The sequence below is a fragment of the Gopherus evgoodei genome, unplaced genomic scaffold (assembly GCF_007399415.2).
Source record: "Gopherus evgoodei ecotype Sinaloan lineage unplaced genomic scaffold, rGopEvg1_v1.p scaffold_94_arrow_ctg1, whole genome shotgun sequence".
Taxonomy (NCBI): domain Eukaryota; kingdom Metazoa; phylum Chordata; order Testudines; family Testudinidae; genus Gopherus; species Gopherus evgoodei.
The window spans coordinates 165,895-182,855 of record NW_022060115.1 but is presented as its reverse complement, the minus strand read 5'-3'; the positions used below and the strand labels follow the sequence as shown (position 1 = coordinate 182,855).

The window sequence follows — 16,961 nt, the reverse complement described above, 5'->3', positions numbered from 1 at the left end:
TTCTGAATGGGTGAGGATAGGACAAGAAGCAATGGACTTAAATTACAGCAAGGGCAGTTTAGGATAGAGATTAGGAAAAAACTTCCTAAATGTCAGAGTGGTTAAGCACTGGAATAAATTGTCTAGGGAGGTTGGGGAATCTCCATCACTGGGGATATTTAATAGCAGGCTGGACAAACACCTGTCAGGGATTGTCTAGATAATATTGAGTCCTGCCTTGAGTGCAGGGGACTGGCCTAGATGACCTCTCGAGGTCCCTTCCAGTTCTATAATTCTATGAACCAAAGGCCAGAGAAGAGCAGAATCAAAGGAGTCACTCTGGGGAATTCTCCCTGTCACTGTTCCCAAGGCAGCTCTCTCAGGTTTACAAAGCTGTTTGATGCTCCAGCCTTTATACAGTCTCTCCTGGCAGTGTCCCTTTCATGGGCTGGGCCTAGTTTTAGCTTTTGGGAAGCTTGAGCCCTGGGGCTCTGAGACTGGGCCTTCTTGCCTCAGCACATCTTGTTTCTTTCTGTGGCCCCACAGTGAGTCCAAATGAATAGATACTCCTGACAGAGACTGTGAACATGAGAACGTCAGAGCTGCCCACTGCATCAGACCAATGGTCCATCTAGCTCAGTGGCCAATGCCAGGTGCTTCAGAGGGAATGAACAGAACAGGTAATCATCAAATGATCCACCCTGTCACCCATTCCCCGCTTCTGGCAAACAGAGGCTAGAGACACCATCCCTGCCCATCCTGCCTGTGACACTGGCAGATGAGGAGTTAGTTCTTGCAAAAGCCCCCATGTCTTCATTGAACAGGGACAAAAACATAGCTGGAATCAGTCTGACTCACCCGTGTTAGTATTAGGGACTAGGATTATAAGAATGTGTTTACACTTTATTGAATGCTTGTGAGTTGCTGCCTGGGTTAATATCTGACTAGTTGCATTGTGAGCCTCTGTGGCTCTGTAAATTACCAGACAGGAGAGAGACTTTACCTAGGTGAAGTGCTGACTGGCAACCGAATGCATTACATCCTGCCTGGCAGAAAAGGTCCATCAACACCAGAGAGACTATTATGGGATGTTAAAGACGACAAAAGACTGTTGTTGTGCTCTTGACTTCCCGTTAGCTCAGTTTGCAGCTCACAGCACATGGCAGGAAGGGGATAAAAAAACCCATACAGAAGGAACTGATTATCTGTATGTTGCTTGGACCCTGGGGGGCAAAGATTCTAGGCATAAGCAAGAGATCCCAAGCTGATTAGCCTGGTTTAGTGCTAAGGAAGATATAGGGCTTGCTTATTATAGAGGCTTCTATTACCTTTTGAAATTTAAGACTGTAACTTGTCTCCATCTATAGGATTACCTGTTTTAACTTTGTAAACAACTCTTGTTTCCTTTTAAATAAGTCTTAATACAGGTTATTACAGGACTGGCTACAAGTATTGTCTTTGCTGTGAGATCTAAGATTCAACTGATCTCAGTAAGAGACTGGTCCTTTGGGACAAGGTCAGGCGTGACAAAGCCCTGGCTGGGATGATTTAGTTGAGGATTGGTCCTGCTTTGAGCGCGTGGTTGGACTAGATACCTCCTGAGGTTCCTTCCAGCCCTGATACTCTATGATTCTATGACTGGCAGTAACCTGAACATTGCTGTGATTCGTGGGCTAAGGCAACAGTTCTCAACTAGGGGTCCTGGGCCCGCTAGGGGCCACTAGCAGGTTTCAGGGCGGGCGCCAAGCAAGACCAGTATTAGACTCACTGAGGCCCAGGGGAGAAAGCTTAAGTCCCAGCGCATGGGGTTGAAGTCCAGGGCCTGAGCCCCACCACCCGGGGCTGAAGCCAAAGCCTAAGCAATGTAGATTAGTGGGGCGCCTGAGGCATGTCACCCCGAGAGAGGAAGAAAGTGCTCAGAGGACTCAGCCAGAAGGTTGAGCTCTGACACACTACTGGCTTAGAGGGTCTCTGCCAGTCAGGAAGGGCTAGCAGCGAGGGAAAACTGGCAACTGATGGTTGGAGGCGTGAAGAGGTTTGGGGTATGGTGGGGGAAGAAGCATCTGGGACTGGATAACCGGGGGCTGGGCAGTCTCCATAGGGGACACTTGCTCCTCCTGTGCCCTTTCCACATCCTCTTGTGAGTAGAGAATGACCACCCTGTCCCCACCCCCAGAGGCAGCCGTGTCTCAGGACTCTCCCAAGTTCCACCCACTAACTCTCTTCCCATTTGGGGTAGAGCTCGGGGCAACAAATCACCACCAAGATGAACCCAGCTGAATGCTGCTTGTTCTGGTGCTACAGGGGCCTCTGGTGGGTGAAAGGCAGAACTGTAGCACTTCTCAGGCAGAACGTATCTTCTTCATGCCAAAAAAAAAAGAAATTCTGCGCTGGACGTGAATTCTGTGCATACGCAGTGGTGCAGAATTCCCACATGAGTAACTCACACCTGACACAAACATAACCTGCTCACTCCCGTCTCTTCTCCCTATGGGTCGAGTCCCAGAGCTGCTGCTGTCATTAATGCACACAGGCTTTCACTCCTGTTAGTGCTGGCAAGACCCAATCCAGTTACAGGACTGAACCCTTATTTTCCTATCACATGGGACAGTCTCAGCTGAGGGGGAGGTGAGATGGGGAAGGAGTACAAAGGGGAAAGTTGTTGTACCCATGTTGGTCTCCTGATAGCAAATAGGTATTTTTAATTAGTTCTAAAAAAATTACCTCACTCACCTTGTCTCTCCAAGAGATCTGAAAGTGGCAAAGGAGACAAACAGGAAGACAGAGCTCAGGACCCTAAACCAAACATTTCAAACTCCTGGAAGAAACTACATTTCCCTTCTACCCCTGGGTATGTTTGGATCCTAGATGAGGGACCACCCCATTCCCCTCACAGCAGCAAAGGGAGACTGAAGCCAGCCCCAGATGGTCCTTCCCAATCCTGGCATGTTTGTTGTGACAGTTTGTGTGTGGCGGGTGCACAGGCTGGGTACAGCTGGACCCATCTGCAGATTGGAAAGTCAGGGCAACTCTAGCACAGCTTGGGGGCTGTGGGCAGGGGGAGCAGTTCTGGAGCTGGGTCTCTGTCCTCTCAAGATCCCATGGCACATGGCTCTGGCAGCATCAAGTGGGTCCATCACTGCAGGGGAAGATTGGGGAACTGTCTGAGATCAGGGTGAGAACTGGAGGGGAGGGTCCATGCTCAAGAATGGGGGATGGAATTCACCTCCCCACCCCTCTGCAGAGCTCAGCAACTAGGGATTTATCCAGTGAAGTGAATTTCACTCTGGGTGACTTTGAGTCAGCCACGGAAAGATCCTTGGGCCTTAGGTTCCACACTGGCCACAGGAGTTTACTAGTTTTCCCTCCCCAGATGGCCGGGGGCAGCCAGGGATAATTAGTGGGTTATGGGAATTAGAAGATGAAAATTCACTAAGAACAATGACATTTCTGTGTTTATTATTAAATCCCCAGACTCCCACCAATCCCCATCCTCCTTCCGATGAGCTATAAATATCTAAAGGACTCACCTACTGATCCTGCAGCCAGTTCCTGCCCTTCCCCACTTTCTAAAGCAGCACTTTTAACACCAGGGCTGGGAAACATGTAAATACTTTGAACCAAATTCCAGAAGCTGCTGAGCATGGAGAAGTTAAAATGAAACCAAGGTTCCATCTCTCCAAGGACCTTGCCCCTAGTGCAAAATAACAGACCCTCCCCAGAAATCTGAAATGGCCACTTCATAACTGACAAAACGTTAATAATCTGTTCATTTCTGGGAATTACCAACAAGAGAATCAACCCAGTTACGGTGATATCCTGAGGAAAAGATCTCATGTGTCTTTAGATCATACCCATTTGTAACCTGGAACTTTATACACTAAAATGCCTAATTCATAGCCCTACGGTGATTACCTGGCATCACTACAGGGCAGAATTAAGGTTGGGTCCCTTAGCTGTGAATTTCCATCCCCTAACATATTGCAATTGCGGTTAAATGGGTTTGACAAAATTCATTTTGTCTATTTCTTTCTCGTAATTTCAATAGATAGTGATAAAAATTTTTAAGTCCTTTTTTCTATGTTTACAATTTCAATGTTCAGAGTTGTGGGAAGTTATGGGAGTCCACAGACAACAATTATTTTAATTATAGTAACTGCTGAGATTCCAAAAGCCAAATCATATAACTGTTCAAAGAGAAATTGTCAATGTCACATGCAAAATATACAGTGTAAATATCCTTAAATCACACTCAACTTTTTCCAGAAGCATTTCTGTATATTACTTATACAAAAATTTTTTCCTCTGTGTACAGTGAAATCAGCATTTGCTGCAATTTATTCATAAAAATCTAATCATTTCAAACATAATTTTAAGTAATAAAGTACTTGAATTCTTTCACTTCCTAGACTAGAATATTTCATTTCAGGATAATTACTCCCTCCCTGTGATGTATTTTTCTCTCAGTACCATAACCCTCTTGTGATGTAGCTCTTGTCTGGGTTCTCTCCTGAGGCCAGTGGCATTATGATCAGAAGGTGACACACTGACATATGAGCACAGACACATGGAGGCGGGTGGAGGACGAGGTAACATGGAGCCTACCAGGGTTGAACATGGCCCTAAGAACAAACGCCCTCTTAGCCTCTCCTCTCTCCCACCTCCCAGAGTCTGTAACTCCGATAAATCGTTCCTTGAAATCTAAACAGCCCCAGTTTGAGAGACTGTGATTAATGAAGGTACCTTAGGGGCTGCTGCACCAACCCCCTGCCTGGATGAGGAGGACGAAGAATAGCAGTAAAAATGGGTTAGGCTGGGAGAGGGCACAGTTGATGTGAGACTGGGAGCCAAGTTGACCAAGAGGCCAGAACTCATGGAGGGTTTAGGAGAAGTCAACAGGACTGGGTAGAGGCATTTCAGTGTATTTTCCCCATTAACCATTCTGCCATGTTTTTAATTTAGAAACTTTTCATTCTCATCTAAACACCTTGGAGCTAAGCTGGGTTGATGCATTTCCACTTACAGTGGTACAGTTTTAATTAGGTGTTTAATCAGATGCTCATGCAACACGAAGCAGTGAATAATGGGTGTGCTTTCATTCATTAACTTGACTGTGCTGGGCATCACTTTTAAAAAAAGATGGTGTGAGGAGTGTCAAAATTTTAGGCATTAAGAAATGGTACGTAGGTGTTAGTTCCTTTCTCATGCGTTTCTCTCCTTATTTTAATGGCAGTTTTGAATTAGTATTAATACAATGTTCTTTTAACAGCAGTAGGGTCCTTTTGTATAATTGTTTGCAAGATTTCAATGGATATTGAGAACCAACCGTCTTAACCTTTTATTTTGAGATTCCTAAATACAACCCAGCGCACCTCTCCTGAACGACTGCAAGCCCTGGCCGGTGACATGTTCCTTAGAGAGCAAACACCTGACGAGCCCTTTCACCCTAAAAGCGCACATTTGGCTCTTTGACACTACTTTATTCCGCCCCGCCAGAAAATTCTAAGAGGAACCAGTAATTACAGCCGACCGTCACTAGGTATAGTTCTAGCAGCTATGGACCAACATTCAAATGCTTCTGTTTGTTTATCTTTCATTCAGCTTTGTAATTCTAAGATCCCTATTTAAAAACTGGAAGTGAAATCACTGAAGCAAGTTAAGAAGAGAGCGGCCTCGGGCATAGGTGGAGGTAAAATAATAAATGGAAAGAACCTGACTATGCAAAAAGGAACATCGCAAACTATCAGAGCCCCAGACGCCCGTCCAACTGAACCCACCCCAGCCAGGCATATTAAGCTGGATCTCTGAAAAATTGCCCAGCCCGTCTGGCAGTGAACGCTGCGTGTTACAGACAGAGCTACAGTGTGTAGCATCTGCTCTGCTGACTGTGCTGCTTGGTACGGAATGCACCACAGCCACAGGGAGCAGAGACATGGACTCCTACAGAACACATTCCCAGATACACCTCCAATGCCGCATCTCCCCCACCTCCCCACTGTCTGCCATCCCCTCCCCTACCTCCACATGGCCATTCTCAGCCTATTGCTAACACTTCCTCCCAGCCTTCAGCACTATAAATCAATAAAACATGGTGTTACAAAAGGTAGACTGTGCCACAGAAACCTGATCTGGACGTGAGTGAGGTTTTTGATACAGTTCCACATGGGAAACTATTTGTTAAATTGGAGAAGATGGGGATCAATATGAGAACCGAAAGGTCAATAAAGAATTGGTTCAAGGGGAGTCTACAAGGGGATCATATTGAATGGTGAGTTGTCAGGCTGGAGGGAGTTACTAGTGGAGTTCCTCAGATCAGCCTTGGGACCAATCTTACTCAACACTTTTATTAGTGATCTTGGCACAAGAAGTGGGACTGGGACACAAAGCCGAGAGGGATTGCCAATATGGAGGAGGACAGGAAAATCATACAAGAAAATCTGCATGTCCTTGAAAGCTGGAGTAATAGAAATGGGATGAAAATGAATAGTGCACAAATTCTAGTTGTTAGTCCCCAAGTGTATAATTTTGCAATAAGCTGGGGATTTGTCAATTGGAAGTGACAGAGGAGACTGGTTGATCAAAGGATAATTATGAGCTGCCAATGTGATGCAGTCATGAAATAGGTTAATGCAGTCCTAGGATACATCAGGTGAGGTATTTCCAGCAGACACATGAAAGGGTTAGTACTGTTATAAAAGGCACTGATGAGACCTCATCTGAAATACACCTCTACCTTCTGCCCTTAATGTCTCTGAGTCTATAAACTGTGCTTTGTGTTGCACAGACACTGATGGAGATCAGGGCCCCATCGTGCAGCACATGGCAGAGAACCTGACTGAGATCAGCACCCCCATTCTGCCGGGCACTGCACAGACAGAGAGGGACAGTCCATGCCCCAAAGAGATCATAATCCAAAGAGACAATGGGTAGGAGGAAAACAGAGAGGGGCTGTGACTTCCCCAAGGTCACCAAGCAGGTCAGGGACAGAGCCAGGAACATACCCCTTTAACGCCAGAGCCACATCACCCGCAGCTTGGAATGGTCCCCACACCCCATTGTATTAGGCTGCAGGAAGAGATGGTTTGTCCACGGATGCACAGGCTGTCTTGGCAGGGCAGCTCAGCTGCGGTCCCTGCACACAGCTGGGTGTGTGTGTCATGAGTCAGGAGAAGTCAGTGTCCAGTCCTGTGGGGCTGTGCTCCTGGCTCATACCTCCGTCACTCACTGCTGCCCCTCCCTTACCAGCTGCACTGGTCAGCCAGCCCCAGGCCTCTGTGAGGTCACTGCCCTCCACTCCCACCACTTTAAACCTTCAAACAGGGATATGGTGCACCAGTGCCAGAGTGCACTAGTGTAAAGTCTGTCCGTACTAAGGGTTTGCACCAGTGCCTAAAACATCAGTATGGCAGAGACCTTCAGTGCCCAGAACAGCAGGACGGTGGCACTAGAACTGGGATCTAGTTTTAGCTCTGTCACAGACCTTGCACACATCAATGTTTCTCCTCCCAACTTTAGTCTCTTTACCCAGCTGCCCACTCACTGGGGTCTCCTCTCTCTCCACAGCTGCTCACCACTAAAATCTGTGTGCGTGTCACCAGAGCTGAGGTACTTCAGCTCTGGAATAGTCTTACAAGGGGAGCTGTGGAGTCTCTTTTCCTGCAAGTTTTTAAGAACAGGTAGGACAAACCTCTGTCACAGATAATCAACATATACTTGGCCCTGCCTCAGCAGAGACAGCTGGACTTGATGACATCTTGAGGTCCTATCTAGCCCTACATTTCAAGGATGCTATGCGATATATATGTATAAAAGAACATACAGAGAAAAACCGCACAACAACATGATGTCAAGCCATTCAAAAAACAACAAAACAAAAAACTACATTGCACAGCATAAAATGACATAATACTAAGGAGAAGAAAGCAACACGATGGAAACTAACACACCTTAGGACAAAAGTACACAATGCAAAATAGCTCAACTCAAACCAACACAACATAGACACCAAACAAGCTGAGGCAAAACAACGCACCATAAAACTATGCAACACAACATGGTGCAATCACAGTTCCAAAATGCAACATGCAAAACAGCTCAGCGTAGAACAGGACACAGCACAAAAGAGAATTATTTTAATGCAGGCCTGGAAGGGATCTTGAGAGGTCATCTACTCCAGCCTCCTGTGCTGAGGTAGAACCAAGTATCCCTAGACATTCCCAGACTGGTGTATCTCTAACCTGGTCTTAAAAACCTCCAGTGAAGGGAATTCCACAGTATCCCTTGGAAGCCAATGCAAGGCAGATACAGGCCAGAACAACGCTGAACACACACGCTGGGCTTGTGCATAAGGGGAGAGGCAAGAACTGAAACCATCTGGGTTCAGTTCCCAGTTTTGCCACAAATTCTCCATGCAAACTTGAGCAAATTACTTCAGCTCTCTGAGCTTCAGTTTCCCCATCTGTAAAATGGAGAGTCACCTCCCACCATTGGCCTATTTGGCCTTTCAGCTTTTTGTGGCAAGGCCTCTCTGTCCCTGTGGGCATGTCGACACTGCAGTCAGACACCGGCGGCTGGCCTGTGCCCGCTGACTTGGGCTCACACGGCTCAGGCTGTGGGGCTGTTTAATTGTGGTGTCCATGTTCCAGCTGGGGCTGCAGCGCAAGGTCTGGCACCCTCCCACCTCGCAAGGTCCTATAGCCTGGCTCCAGCCTGAGCCCAGACATCTAAACTGCAATTAAACAGCCCCTTTGCCTGAGCCTGGTGAGCCTGAGTCAGCTGGGAAGGGCCAGTGGGGGGTTTTAATGGCAGTGTAGAGATACCCTTGGTGTCTTTTCCGCACCTGTCAGAATGGGGACCCTGATCTTGGTCAGTGTCTGTGCAGAGCCCTGCACAACAGGAAGCCTGATCTCAGTTGGGGACTCTGCAGCTCCCAGCATTACAGGAGCCCTGATTTTGTTTAGGGCCCCTGCAGCAACTGGCAAACTGTGGGGGCAGGATCTCTGTCAGGGTCTGTGCAGTGCACAGTACAGTGCTGGGGTGTGATCTTCGTTACGGTCAGTGCAATGCCAGGCCCAACGGGGACACACGTCTCAGCTGAGGTCTCTGAAGTACTCAGAACAATGGAGGCAGCAGTTTGGGTCACAGTCATGCGCTGCCTGGCACAAGGGGGACCGTGATTTTAGTGCAGGTCTCAGTTTTACCTGGACAACAGTGTCATCTGATCTCACCTGGGGTCTCTTTAGTGCTTGGCAGAACAAGGCCCAGATCTCAGTTGGGGTCTCTGCAGCACCTGGCAGAACAGAGCCACGCTCAGTACGATAGGAGCCCTGATCTCAGTCACACACCTGGAGAGAAAAGTGGGAAGATTTTTGAGAATTCAATATCAGTATTTCAGAACTGAGGAGAAAATGGGGCACAAGCTGAATATTTGCCAATATAAGAGAAAAAAACAAACATGTGGGGAGATTTTATGTCACCATTCAACAGTTTAAGAGAGAAGAGGGGAAATTGGAGGGGATTATACAGGGATATTGAATCAACAACAGAATGGGACGGATTCTTCTTGACTCACACTGACAGGGCCAGGAGGGAGCCCTGGGTGATGTCTTTTCACAGGGGAAAGGAGCGGGGCTGGAGTCAGAAGGTCGCTGGCTGTGGGGAGGGGCTGGCAATGGGGTCTGGGAATGTGACTAGCAGGTGATGGGGGGAGGAGTAACTGGACTAGGAAACCTGGGGCTGGGCCATCCCCATGGGGGACACTTGCTCCTCCCTCCCCTTCCTGGCCCTTCCCACGCCCTGTTGCCAGCAGAGGGCCCCCCCCCCCAGCCTAGCCCAGAGGTGTCCCTGTCTCAGGGCCCCCCCAGCCTCTGCCCAGTTCAGAAATCACTCGGGGGAACCATTTCCCACCCACACAAGGACAAATCCCTGCAGGTGAAAATGGGGGAAACACCCCAAACCTGAGATCTGAACTGGCCATTGGCGAAGGGCAGAGAAAATGGGGCACAATGGGGGGAGGGGAACAGGGAACTTCTCAGGGGTTGGGGGAGGGGGGGTCACCCTGGGTGCTGCTCGTTGCTCTCTAGGGAGAAAGGGGGCAGGGCGGGAGAGGAGGGGGGTCCCCACGGGGGGGCAGCGGTAAATCCGAGGGGATCTCAGCCCCCCCCTTTCTCCCCCCGCTCCTCGGGGGTCACCTGCTCTTCCCCCCCCCCCCCGGCCATGTCCGGGCTGCACAGACATTTCCCGCCCGCCCCTTTCCCAGCCCCCCAGCCCGGTCTCACCCCGCAGCCTCCCCGATCTGCGCATGCCCAGAGCCCACGCGGCACAAACCCTTCTCCGGCCCCGGGAGAGGCTCCAACGGCCCCGCGCGAGCCAGGCAGAGCCGGAACGGCACGCGCGCGCTGGCAACTCGGCTTCGTCTCTCCCACCCAACGTCACTTCCGGTCCAGGGAGAGTCAGGAACTACATCTCCCAGCCTGCCCCGGGGGCGCTTCCGCTTTTTCTAGCCCAGGGAAGGGAGGTTCCTGGAGCCTGACCCCTTCCCTCTCCCTCTGCTAGTGCCTCTTAGAACCCGCCCCCGCCTTTCCCGGGGAGCGGCAGAGCTGGGGGGGTTGTGACCCCCACGGAATAACCGCCCCCCCACCCCGACCCCCCCCGGCTGGAGCGTGTCCGCCCCACGCGTGTCCCCGCCCCCCCGGGCCCTGCCCGCCCCCACCGCGCTGCGCTCCCGGCCCGGCCATGGCCCCGCTGCCGGTGCAAAGGGGCGGGGGGGCAGGAGAGGGGCAGGGGGCTGGTTGTTAGCAGCAGAGGGTGTCAGCTGGATCCCAGCCGCTGCAGCCCGCCCCGCCGAGCGGGGGAGCGGGTGTGCAGGGCACAGGAAGGGGCCGGAGCAGCTGGGAGCGGGGGGAGCGGGTGTGCAGGGCACAGGAAGGGGCTGGAGCAGCTGGGGGGGGGGGGTTTCAGGGCACAGGAAGGGGCCGGAGCAGCTGGGAGCGAGGGGGGGTTTCGGGGCACAGGAAGGGGCTGGAGCAGCTGGGGGGGGGGGTTTCAGGGCACAGGAAGGGGCCGGAGCAGCTGGGAGCGAGGGGGGGTTTCGGGGCACAGGAAGGGGCTGGAGCAGCTGGGAAGGGGGGGGGGGTTTCAGGGCACAGGAAGGGGCCGGAGCAGCTGGGAGCGAGGGGGGGTTTCAGGGCACAGGAAGACGCGGAGCAGCTGGGAGCCGGGGGGGGGATGTTCAGGGCACAGGAAGGGGCAGAGCAGATGGGAGCGGGGGGGGGCGGTGCGGGGCACAGGAAGTGGCCGGAGCAGCTGGGAGCGGGGGGGGGGGGGTTGCAGGGCATAGGAAGGGGCTGGAGCAGCTGGGAGCGGGTGGGGTTGCGGGGCACAGGAAGGCATTAACTCCTCCGTGCCCGGCCGGGGGGCGGGCCTCTCTGGCTGCAGTGGAGCCAGCTCAGGTCCGGGTTATTGGGGGGTTGCTGGTGGGTTCCAGCTGGAGAGGGAGGGGCAGTAAATACTGAAGAGGTGGCAACTTGTGGGGAGTTAGGGCTGGAGGGGGCAGGGAATACACTGGGTGAGGAAACAGAGGGGGACTGAGTGTGACAAACCTGCTGGGACTTGTTTAACGTGGGCCTAGATTCTAGGAACAAACACTTGGGTGTTGGGGGAGAAAATTCCCTAATTTGTGAAACAGGAAACAGACAAACCAACCCCCTGGACAGGGCTGGGAAAACTGACCAGACTTCCAGTGCTGAGCCCTCAGCCTGCTAGCCAGGGCCTGGTGTGACATGGAAAGGGGGCACCCACCAGGGAGGTGTAGGGAAGATGTCCCGGCCCCTCACATCCAGCTGCTGGCAGTGGGGAGGGTGTTGGGTTCCTACCATGGGGTTGTATCAGCCCCTGGCTAGTAGGTGTGTGATGGATCAGCAGGCAGAGATAAGGGGTCTCTCTTTGTTCTCTCACTGTGGTGCCCCTGGCTGCTCTCAGCAGTGTGGGGACAGGACTCTGCCGACTGTTTCTCTCTCAGAGCTTCCATTTGATTGGCTGCTTTCCCCCGTGAATAGTGGGGCTGTGAGTGGGGAGCAGGTATTGAGTGTTGGACTCTTGCTCTTTCAGGGGCCGGTGACCTTCGAGGAGGTGGCTGTGTATTTCACCAGGGAAGAGGGGGCTCTGCTGGACCCCACTCGCAGAGCCCTTTACAGAGACGTCATGCAGGAGAACTACGAGAAGGTGACCTTGCTGGGTAAGGATTCCCGTCCCCTCGGTTCTTAGAAGGGGAAATTAAAAGTTTAGGTTCACACCACTCCACTATGCCACCTCTGCTCTGTCCGGTTTCAGCAGCACCCCGACATGCCAGTGACACACACACTAGCCCTCTGCCCTCCCCTGTTACAGAGCGCTCTGGGAACAGAGCAGTCCAGCAGAAAGTCTCACAGCTTCTCTTTGCTAAGATAATCGGGTTCATCCTCATCATAGCAAACAGAAGCTTCCTCCCCCTGGGCTGCTCTCCAGTACTGAACCTCCTGCACACAGACCAGCTGAGACTTGCAAAGTGTTACCACCCCTTTGCCCTCAACCTGAGTTTTCCTTGTGAGTCTCTGCCTTCATTTACCCCTCACTAAGCCCCACAGATCACTCCAACATACGCCACCAGGGTGCTGACAATCCCCATGGCAAGAACACACCCTTGGGCACCTTTGCTGACAAAGCCTACAACACTCAGCACAGAAATGAGGCAGAATTGGCCCCCCAAGTTTCACATGCACCTCTCTGCGTAGCACAGGCACAGCTTTGCCCAGCTACTGCAGCCCATCCCTCCATCAGCCAGTCACAGCTACAGCTAGCCCAGTGCACACAGCTGGAGACATGTGGGTAGATGCTGGGATTCACATCTGTGAACACAGCACAGACAACGGCACGTTCTCTTAGTCTTTCCTCGGATCGGTTATAGGTTCGCAGCTTTGAAGGCCAAATGTGACTATTAGTTCATATACTGTGACGTCCTTTATACCACAGACCATAGAATTCATCCTGTTACTGCTGCATTGAGCTGAATACCTGAGTCCCTGTGGCAGTTTGTTAACCTTTGCACGGCCCACACCGAACCATCCTCGGTGGTTCTTGCCAGCTGCAGGGTTAAGAGTTGGGGGCAAAGTTAAGGTTGCATTGGAGGGGGGGCGTTTATATTAACTTCTCATTTCCTGGTTCGCAGAGGTTTGTTTAGTTACCATCTATACCAGAGGTGGGAAAAGTACCTTCCTGCCTCCCTTGTTTTCTTTCCCTTGAGCAGGGTTTCCAGTTTCCAAACCCTCTGTGATCTCCCAGCTGGAAGGAGGGGAAGAGCCATGGGTCCTGGATCTCCAGGGTTCTGAGGAAAGCGAGATCCTGAGAAGTCACTGGACAGGTGAAGAAACATTAAACCAACCCAGAAACTGTAAGTGCCTGAGAGAACCAGCTGGGATTCCCCACACAGACTCTGTGAGCTCAGGACAGTCCCCAGCAGATCTCACTCCTGGCTTCCTACAGATGGTGATTGACACCTTGGCTGGAGCTGCCTCCCTTCCGACTGAGTGTTCAGATGGGGTGTGGGCAGGGCCGGCCTTGGGGAAATGGCACCCGGGGCAAACTTGCATTTTGGTACCCCTGGCTCCCATAGGCATGGCACCCCCCCATTCCCTCTGTCCCCCATGGGCTCGCCAAACTCCCCACCCTCCCTTCCCCCCAGCCCCTGCACTGTGTCCCCTTGCCCCTAACGCTTGCATCCTCCTGCACCCAAGTGGGGAACCTGACCTAGATGCACAAAGCAGCTGGCATTGCTGCTCACTCCCCCACTGGACTGCTGCTCCCCTGCCCCACGCAGCCCTGGGGGGCTGGGAGAGGGGAGCAAGGAGCGACGTCAGGGCTGCCTGCACCCAGGTCACTTTCCCTGCAGGCTGTGTAAGGGGAGGGCAGGAGAGCAGCTGCTCATGATGTCTCACCATAGCCCAGGTGGGGAAGTGACCTGCATGCAGGGACCCATATTGTGTGTGTTGGGGGGACTCTGTGTGCACGTGTGTGTTTGTGTAGGAGAGGATATGAGGAGTGTGTGTGTGTTGATGGGAGTGTGTGAAGGACTGTGTGTGGAGAGGCCCCTCTGCTCTGGAGCAGTCACCTGGCTCTGACGGCTGGTTGTCCAACTGCCCCCTGCAGCTCAGGTCTCTCCCACTCCCCCACGCAGCTGCTTATCTGCCTCCCTGTGGCGTTTTCATCAGCCCAGCAAGCCTCTCGGCAGCAGGTCAGATGGGAATCCAAACCCTGCGCCCAGCACGCCTTTGGGTGGGGCACCCGTACGGCCCACCCTAAAGGCCGGTCCTGGGTGTGGAGCAGAATTGATCCCCTCCACTCTCCCCTATGGGGATGAGTTTGGGGGAATTCATTCGCTGATTTTTATTGTCTGTCTCTCCGGCACTTACTTGGGTTTGCTCTCTGCCTTTCCATCCCCAATTCTGAGATTTCTCCTCCCTTCTAGCAGGTGATGGGGTGGTGAGGGAGAGCGAGGAGCAGAATCCTCACCAGGAAGATGCTGAGCTTGCCGAAGTGCATGAGGAATTACTGCGAAGATCCAAAGGGAGCGTGACCAGCCCCTGTGATCAGGGAAAAGCTGATGAAAGTTACCAGAGACAAGCGAGAGAGCAGGGAAACCACTCAGAGGAGAGAGTGGATGAACCCATTAATTGTCAGGGAACTCCCAGGGACCTCAAGGAAACTACGTCCCAGGAGAAAATCCTCATGGAGAAGCGAGAGATTATGTGTAGTGAGTGTGGGAAAAACTTCAATTACCATTCAGGCCTTATTCGACATGAGATAATCCACACAAAAGAGAGACCCTACGAATGCTGTGAGTGTGGGAAAAGCTTCAATCGTACCTCTGCCCTTAGTAGGCATCAGCAAATACACAGAGGAGAGAAACCCTATGAATGCTGTGAGTGCGGGAAAAGTTTCACTCAGAGATATACCCTTAACTCTCATCAGAGAATCCACACGGGAGAGAAACCCTACAAATGCTGCAAGTGCGGGCTAAGCTTCACTCAGAGATCAGCCCTTATCTCTCATCAGACAATGCACACGGGAGAGCGACCCTACGAATGCTGCGAGTGTGGGAAAAGCTTCTCTCGGCGCTCAAACCTTACTATACATCAGCGGATCCACACAGGAGAGAGACCTTATGAATGCCGTGAGTGCGGGAAACGTTTCACTCACTCCTCCTCCCTTACCTCTCATCAGACAACGCACGCAGGAGAGCGACCCTATGAATGTTGTGAGTGCGGGAAAAGCTTCTCTCGGAGCTCAAACCTTACTATGCATCAGAGGATCCACACAGGAGAGACACCCTATGAATGCAGTGAGTGCGGGAAACGTTTCACTCACCTCTCCTCCCTTATCTCTCACCAGAGAGTCCACACGGGAGAGAGACCCTATGAATGCAGTGAGTGCGGGAAAAGCTTCTCTCGGAGCTCAACCCTTATTACACATTACAGAATCCACACCGGGCAGAGACCCTATGAATGCTGCGAGTGTGGGAAAAGCTTCGCTCATAGTTCAGGCCTTTCTAAACATCAGAGAATCCGTAAAGGAGATAAACTTCATAAAAACCTTCTTTAGAGCTATCAGAAGATTTTTTTCTTTAATTCTTTTGACAGTTCCCAGATAGCGATTGTTAAGGCCGTTTGCATCTTTTGCCCACTGTAGTCCCTCAGCTCCCACATGAGTTGCGCACTTTTGAAGCTCACCCGTCTTTGGGGTGGATCCTGTGGTCCTTTCTATCAACTCCATTGTCCTGCGAGTCATGGGAGTGGGTGTCCTTTCTATCAGGAATGTCATCACCCCAGGTGTGGGAGATGGGGAGTGTCTTCAACCAGCTATGTTGAGACAAAATCTACTTGGGTCTCATCACTGTGGTTGCCATGGAGTTAGCTAGCTTGAGTTCATAGACTCATAGACTCTAGGACTGGAAGGGACCTCGAGAGGTCATCGAGTCCAGTCCCCTGCCCTCATGGCAGGACCAAATACTGTCTAGATCATCCCTGATAGACATTTATCTAACCTACTCTTAAATATCTCCAGCGATGGAGATTCCACAACCTCCCTAGGCAATCTATTCCAGTGTTTAACCACCCTGACAGTTAGGAACTTTTTCCTAATGTCCAACCTAAATCTCCCTTGCTGCAGTTTAAGCCCATTGCTTCTTGTTCTATCATTGGAGGCTAAGGTGAACAAGTTTTCTCCATCCTCCTGATGACACCCTTTTAGATACCTGAAAACTGATATCAGGTCCCCTCTCAGTCTTCTCTTTTCCAAACTAAATAAACCCAATTCCTTCAGCCTTCCTTCATAGGTCATGTTCTCAAGACCTTTAATCATTCTTGTTGCTCTTCTCTGGACCCTCTCCAATTTCTCCACATCTTTCTTGAAATGCGGTGCCCAGAACTGGACACAATACTTCAGTTGAGGCCTAACCAGCACAGAGTAGAGCGGAAGAATGACTTCTCGTGTCTTGTTTATGTAACCATTCTGCCCCTCTGAGTTGGCAGCAACAAGGGCCGGGTTCAGTATCCAGGGGTTCCGTTTCAATAACCCAATGCCAAACCAGCTCGAGCCCCCACCCAGTGACCTGGGAAAATCTTACACACACCCCTAGGCGCCTCAAAGAGGCAATGCTTCCCCTCTCGCAAGCACAGAGTCTCGGTGTAGCAGAAAAGGTTTAATACATGAGATAAACAACAAACACTAAATTGGGAAAACACCTCAACTAGAGTTCATAGACCAAACCGTGAGCAAAGACCCACCCCAGGAAATTGGGCTGTGTCCTCTTTCCTGGGCTCTTGAGTCCAGCAACCCCCAAATCACCCACAGTCCCAAAAGTCCCACAATCCAAAAGTCTCTGTCCTGGGTCAGTGCAGCCCCAAAGTTCGAGAGTTTATCTGCAGAGGTCCCTCCCCCCAGCCTGGGTA

The 16,961-nt window shown here is 51.4% G+C and overlaps 3 protein-coding genes across 7 annotated transcripts in view; 2 read left to right on the top strand and 1 right to left on the bottom strand.

Annotated features, from left to right (window-relative positions):
- Window positions 1-10,472, bottom strand: part of LOC115644173 (zinc finger protein 679-like) — a 43,073-nt gene extending 32,601 nt beyond the window's left edge. Inside the window, exon 1 of the mRNA XM_030548288.1 lies at window positions 10,306-10,472. The gene's annotated coding sequence lies outside the window, so the exon portion shown is untranslated. The remainder of the gene's footprint in view (window positions 1-10,305) is intronic.
- The window catches only part of LOC115644175 (zinc finger protein 883-like), a 115,218-nt gene that overhangs the window by 12,198 nt on the left and 86,059 nt on the right, over window positions 1-16,961 (top strand). The window lies entirely within an intron of this gene.
- Window positions 10,613-15,617, top strand: LOC115644179 (zinc finger protein 501-like). The gene is made up of 4 exons (XM_030548304.1): window positions 10,613-10,837; window positions 12,088-12,214; window positions 13,262-13,405; window positions 14,480-15,617. Exons 2-4 carry the CDS (start codon window positions 12,181-12,183, stop codon window positions 15,610-15,612), a joined length of 1,311 nt encoding a protein of 436 aa, XP_030404164.1. The 5' UTR covers window positions 10,613-10,837; window positions 12,088-12,180; the 3' UTR covers window positions 15,613-15,617.